This window comes from Cicer arietinum, chromosome 5 (assembly GCF_000331145.2).
Source record: "Cicer arietinum cultivar CDC Frontier isolate Library 1 chromosome 5, Cicar.CDCFrontier_v2.0, whole genome shotgun sequence".
Taxonomy (NCBI): domain Eukaryota; kingdom Viridiplantae; phylum Streptophyta; class Magnoliopsida; order Fabales; family Fabaceae; genus Cicer; species Cicer arietinum.
Genome location: NC_021164.2, coordinates 78,134,859 through 78,140,719, shown reverse-complemented (window position 1 = coordinate 78,140,719; position 5,861 = coordinate 78,134,859). Strand labels below are relative to the sequence as shown.

The 5,861-nt window shown below is 29.7% G+C and overlaps 1 protein-coding gene across 1 annotated transcript; it reads left to right on the top strand.

The window, feature by feature from the left end:
- The first annotated feature begins 1,499 nt into the window (after positions 1-1,499).
- Positions 1,500-4,310, top strand: LOC101504606 (uncharacterized). Its single transcript, XM_004500788.4, has 5 exons — positions 1,500-1,725; positions 1,926-2,058; positions 2,864-2,960; positions 3,261-3,347; positions 3,797-4,310. The coding sequence occupies exons 1-5, from the start codon at positions 1,503-1,505 to the stop codon at positions 3,929-3,931; spliced, it is 675 nt and encodes a 224-aa protein (XP_004500845.4). The 5' UTR covers positions 1,500-1,502; the 3' UTR covers positions 3,932-4,310.
- The last annotated feature ends 1,551 nt before the right edge of the window (positions 4,311-5,861 follow it).

Sequence of the window (5,861 nt, the reverse complement as noted above, 5' to 3'; positions counted from 1 at the left end):
CCCAACATGGTTTATACTTTATAGCATCTTGTTTATAATTTTTAATTTGTTTGATTTTTTGTGATATTTATATTTTATGGTTTGTAGTGGTGAGGTTTTCTTGAGGAAAGAGGTAGTCGTAGTCACTTCAAAACTGTCTTTTAATAGATAGAGATATACACAATATTTTTTATATTTCTATTATATTATATTTTATTTGTTGTATCCCTTCAACATGTAAAATGCAAAAAATTAAGATACAAAAGTTAATGTCCATTGATATTAAAATTATGGTTAAATATGTTTTTATTTTCTATTTTTTTAAATGTTTTTTTTTTATCAATTCACAATTTTTAGTTTAGTTTTGAAATAAATTTTACTCAATTTTAATATTTTTATTTTTACTTTTACGGGGAATGAAATCTATTTTTTTCAAAATTAATAAATTTAGGGATTGAACTAAAAATCAATTATAGTTTTTTTGTTCAACTAAATAACACTTATATAAGAACTGAATTTTAAAACTCTTAATTTTATAGCTAGGGATTATGTCCTTACGAGGAGATAAGTTCAATTTTATCATAAATACGCTTATTAATGAATCCATAGACAGATGAATTTCGTATCATTAATTGGTCAAATTTTTTTGACTCCAATTATTTGTCAATTTAAAAAATGAAAGAAAAAAAAAAATCTAAAGAACATACATTGAATATAGAGTAAAATAGGATATCTCGAGTTCACACATTCCATCATATCAATGTTTCTGTAGCTATTATTGAAGTTATACTTATAAAATAAAAAATATTATATTAATTGGCATTTTATATTTTTCATGCAATATTAACATTTTCTCTTTAATTTGTCATCAAATAAATATTATGTCCATTACTATAAGTAACAATTTTAAAGAGAATTTAATTATAGTATTCAATAGACTAAATTATTTATGATTTTTCTTAATTGTTAAGCAAATCCTTAAACGACTTAATTAAAAAATGAGAGTTAAGATTTTCTCTTGAAGTGTATCAAAAATATTTGGAACTACCAAATGTGACTATTATATTTATATTTCCAAAACTATGGTACTACAAAAATAGAGAGGGTGAAAAATGGCAACAATCTGAATTCTAAGAGTAAATTATATGAGAAATTACAATACTAAATACATTAATGACAAAAACTTAGATAAACTAGTTTAATAAATTTTTGGCGTATTTGCTTGTATATATACCACCGTCATCCAAAAAGTACGCGCTACTTCTATAATCACCTTTAAGTTTATCTAGGATCACATACCAAAAAAGTCATTAATTTTTTTTACTTTTTTCCAAATAATATTCTTAAATAATTATTGTCTCATTTCATCAAATTGTTGTCTTCACAATAAAAAATAAATAAATAAAATCCAAACCAGTATTATTTGAAACTTTAAAAATGAAAGTAAATAATAAAAAAAGTAATTTAGGGAATATTGATTGGATTATATTAAGTAATTAAGTAGATTAGAGGTGTGGTTGGGAATGGTAATGGTAATGGTAATGGTAATGGTAAATGGTATATCCAATGTGGATATGTCCGAGAGAGTTAGTATACATAAGGCGGGTGGTAGTGTAGGGGAAGTTTTATTAATATTAGGTACCTTCCTCTCTTTGATATCATCGATTTCCATTTCCATTTCATTCATCACCATCATGACTACTGCTTCTGCTTCTGCTTCTGCTTCTTTCCTTCTAACCAAATCTGGTAACTTATCTTTTTCTTCTTCTTCATTCTATTTCCTACGCCACTTCTAATCACATCACATCACCTCTAACTCAAACCCTTATCCCCTTTCATTCACCACACCTTCAATTTCATGTTTTTCTTTTTTTAATTTTTAATTATTCAATTATAATACCAATCTTATTTCTACTCATATCTCTAATTGCTTACACTTTTGGTAGCATCATCCATAAACAAGATGAACCACTCTCATATCAAGATCAATCCACCAAGCTTCCCACTCAATCTAAATCCTCGCCGTAGAATGCATCTTTCTTCATCCACAAAGCCTCTTGTTGTTCGAGCTACATCTAGGTTCGTACCTTCTTTACTGTTATCATTTTCTTATTACTGCTCTTTCTTCTTTGTCTACACCAAGGTACATTGATTCAATTCATTGCTAACCGATAATACTCTATCAATTCTTTCTCATAAAGATCTTAAATGTTGCTAATTGTTTATTTATACTATAATCATTGTTCTGTGTTTCTTTTTTGTGCGCCAATTTGCCCTTTTACTCATCCCAGTAACTCACAATAGATCGACATGGATAGAGCTGATAAATTGTTTTTCTTTATTATTTGCTGGGAACATTTTAGAGGAAGAAGAATATGTGGTAAAGGATTTTTTTTGAAAGCTTTCATGTCAGTTACATTCTGACCTAAATTAATGCGTATTTGATCGTCAACATTATTGTTAAATATTTATTTTATTTACATAGTGGAAAATAGTTTCTTAAAGGCAAAATTACATCAAAGATCCTTTAATTTAGTTTAAAGTTTCAAATAGGTCGATTTTCTTTTTTTCATGTCAAGTTAGTCCTTTTTGTTTACATCATTGAAACAGCTTTCATTTTTAGTCCACTCCTATTTCTAATTTGTGTACATGGTCATTGGATGATATCAATAAAGAATATTTCACCTCTCGGTACCGCAGTTAGATTCTCGTTGACAATGAGGTCATAATCTTAGATAAAAAATAAAGAGGAGCACACAATTGATACAGCCAAGAAACGAAATACACCAATTATTGTTGAATTTATGAAGTATTTAGATTATGGAAATGGGACACAATGAAGATATTTTATTAATTTGAACCACTACATATTCTTGAACTACAGTGATGGTGGAAGGCCCAGCCATGCTAGCGTCTTTGTTGGTGGCTTTATCTTGGGAGGATTAATCGTTGGCACACTCGGCTGTGTGTATGCACCTCAGGTAGTATTTGGTACTGTGACATACCTTTTGGTGTTCAACAGGATGCCTTGAAGATATATTTTTCTTACCCTTAAAATCATCATTATATTGCTACCTAAGGAGATTTAATTTGTTAATGTCTCTTACTTACAGTGAACAGAGTATGCAGCATTTTTATTGGCACTTGGCATTATATATCTATAAGATCTTTATGATAACAGGATGTGCATTATAGTTTTCTTGAAAAATTAATGTGCTGCAAACCAGGATCTCACTTATTGCTTGAATTTGAATATTATTTGCTCTGTTACTCTTTCATAGATCAGCAATGCTATATCTGGAACTGACAGGAAGGAGTTAATGAGAAAACTGCCAAAGTTTATATATGATGAAGAAAAGGCTTTAGAGGTGAGCAGTGCTTTCTATTAATATCATCCTTCAGGCTTATCTTATTTAGGGTCCTTGCCATATGCTTGATCTTGATTGAATGTGTGTTGTCTCCTTTTGCTTGGAGGAGCAGTAACTGCTATTGGGTATATATATCCGGAAATTAACTGACCTGGATGCAGATTAGTTTTTAAAATTCTTATCAATTTTTTTATCTTACACATGTTTGTCAAATTTTTATAATGATTGTTATGCTCGAATCAATTCCCTGGAGGCATCCAGTTTTCACCATCCATTCTGTCGCAAAAAGTTTACATATGTATCCATGTCCTAAATTCCTAATACTAAGCAAGGGTTTGGTCCTGGGAGGAGGCTCTTATGTTACACTTGTTCTTCATGCTGCAACTTGTTGGTTTTAAGTGAGGGTATACCTTTAATGGCACACAAATTTTGCTTTGCTTGATTTGCAGAAAACACGGAAAGTACTGGCTAATAAGATTGAACAATTGAACGCTGCTATAGATGAAATTTCTTCTCAGCTTCGATCAGGGGAGACCCCAAATGGGGTAGCAGTGAACTCTGATGAAATTGAAGCTACCACATGAGACTGTTACTGTGATGTTGGCCATTACATTGTTCATTGGAAATATCGGTGGTACAAAATCCATTTTGAATTTCTTGTAATATCTTGCCATTTCTTCATATAGTAATAAACAAAGTTGATGGCAGCCTCTACTAGGTAAATTTGTCATTTCGATTGGAGGTTTCTTGTGCTCTATTTCTGTCAGTACTTATTTTTTCTTTTTCTTTTTTTAGTGACAGAATATGGAAATAACTATTAGTAAACCGTTTCTGGATTGTATCGTTTTAATAATCAGTGCTAAATTGCTTAGACAGTAAACAATATCACTTTGGATTCTCCATATAGGATGTTGTCACTTTTACAGCAAACATGAAATAGATGATAACTATGGATTCATATTTTATGGTGTTTGTCGTATTGTATGTAGCTAGCTAATAACACCGTTCACTTTGCAGTGTTGCCAGAGGTTAGTTTGAATCAAAGGCTAACTAATCTTTGCAATTTATGACAGTTTATAATATCCTCCCAATTTTTTAATTAAATAAAATAGTATACCCCGCGAGAAAGTTTTATGTAGTTACACAACTTAACACACCATTAGGCTCACCCATAAAAAAGGAAAAAGGTGAAAGAAGAAATAATTAAATGTGTATTTTTTTTATGTGTCTAAATAATTATTTGGAGTTATGACCACCTAAGTATTTCTATATACACAGAACGCGGAGACCTCAAAAGTTGCTCCATGTAACATATAATAGTGCGGCAAGGTAGAGTCGAGAGAAAAGAGTTTTAAAGTGTTAAGTTTAAAAATTTCAGTCTATTATCGAAGGAGTACAGCATAGCCAAAGACATAACATAAATTGTAAAAAGCTTATTTGCAATAAAATTCATGAACTCACAATTTTATGGGAGGAGATTGGGGAGCAACTACACTCTCCAAGACCAACAAGAGATCAAACACCACATATAAAATTTCAAACATTGATGATATAAATTGTCTCATTTATAATAATATAGTCCATTATGTTAAATGATATATAACTAAAAATGAAATGAAAAAAGAAAAAGAAAAAAGAGGAATAATTAATGTACATACAATATCTATGGATTTGGATTTGATATGTTTGATTACTTTGTTGTGAACACATTTGATTCGTTTGATTTTAATTGGATGGTTAAATTTAAATATCCTATTCTAATTATTTTTAAATCTAAAATCTAAACTTAAAATTTGGAATGTTGGATATGAATTAGACAGGGCAAATGTGTCTAATTGCACTTGAGTAATAGGTGGCAAATTTGAGTTACAATATCTATACTTGTTCACTCATATACCACTTTGGATACGTCCCACAGGGCCTTCACATATTACCAATAACATCGCTATCACTATACAATTAGACAAATCTGAGTATTTCTTTTATCCCAATCCTTTCATGGCCAATGAGTAATCCTTCATTCCTTGTTCTCAACTACCTTTTAAGTAGTTCTACAATGTAGGTGTCACACCTAGGGTTGAGTAGAAGGGAGAGTCTTACCTATACTATATACGCCTTCTAATGAAATTTTTGGGTGTTCTATACATATCTTATAATTTTACAATTTGATGTTATTTAATTCTTTTTTATCAAAATACAAAATGGGCACATATCCTTAGGGAATAAAATAACTGGTTATTTTTTAATCTTTTTTTAGGAATAGTTTTTTAAAGCTTGGTTTTTAACATTTCAAAATTACAAACACATTTCATATAATTTCACTACTTTTTTAAGAGAAATGATCCTATGGATAATTTTGGACCAAAAACTGCCCAACCAATATTGATGTGAATTCATCGGTGTTGGTTAAACACAGTGTGTAATTATCTAAAGATTAAGTATTATCGATTTTAAAAATAATAATCAAATTAAACTAATAATAAATATTTTCAACACAATCATCATCATCTCTTT

Coding starts and splice junctions, on each gene's coding strand:
- LOC101504606 (XM_004500788.4), top strand. CDS start 1,503: ATGGTAATGGTAATGGTAATGGTAATGGTAAATGGTATATCCAATGTG. Junction 2,059..2,863: donor GTTGTTCGAGCTACATCTAG/GTTCGTACCTTC, acceptor CTTGAACTACAG/TGATGGTGGAAGGCCCAGCC. Junction 2,961..3,260: donor GCTGTGTGTATGCACCTCAG/GTAGTATTTGGT, acceptor ACTCTTTCATAG/ATCAGCAATGCTATATCTGG.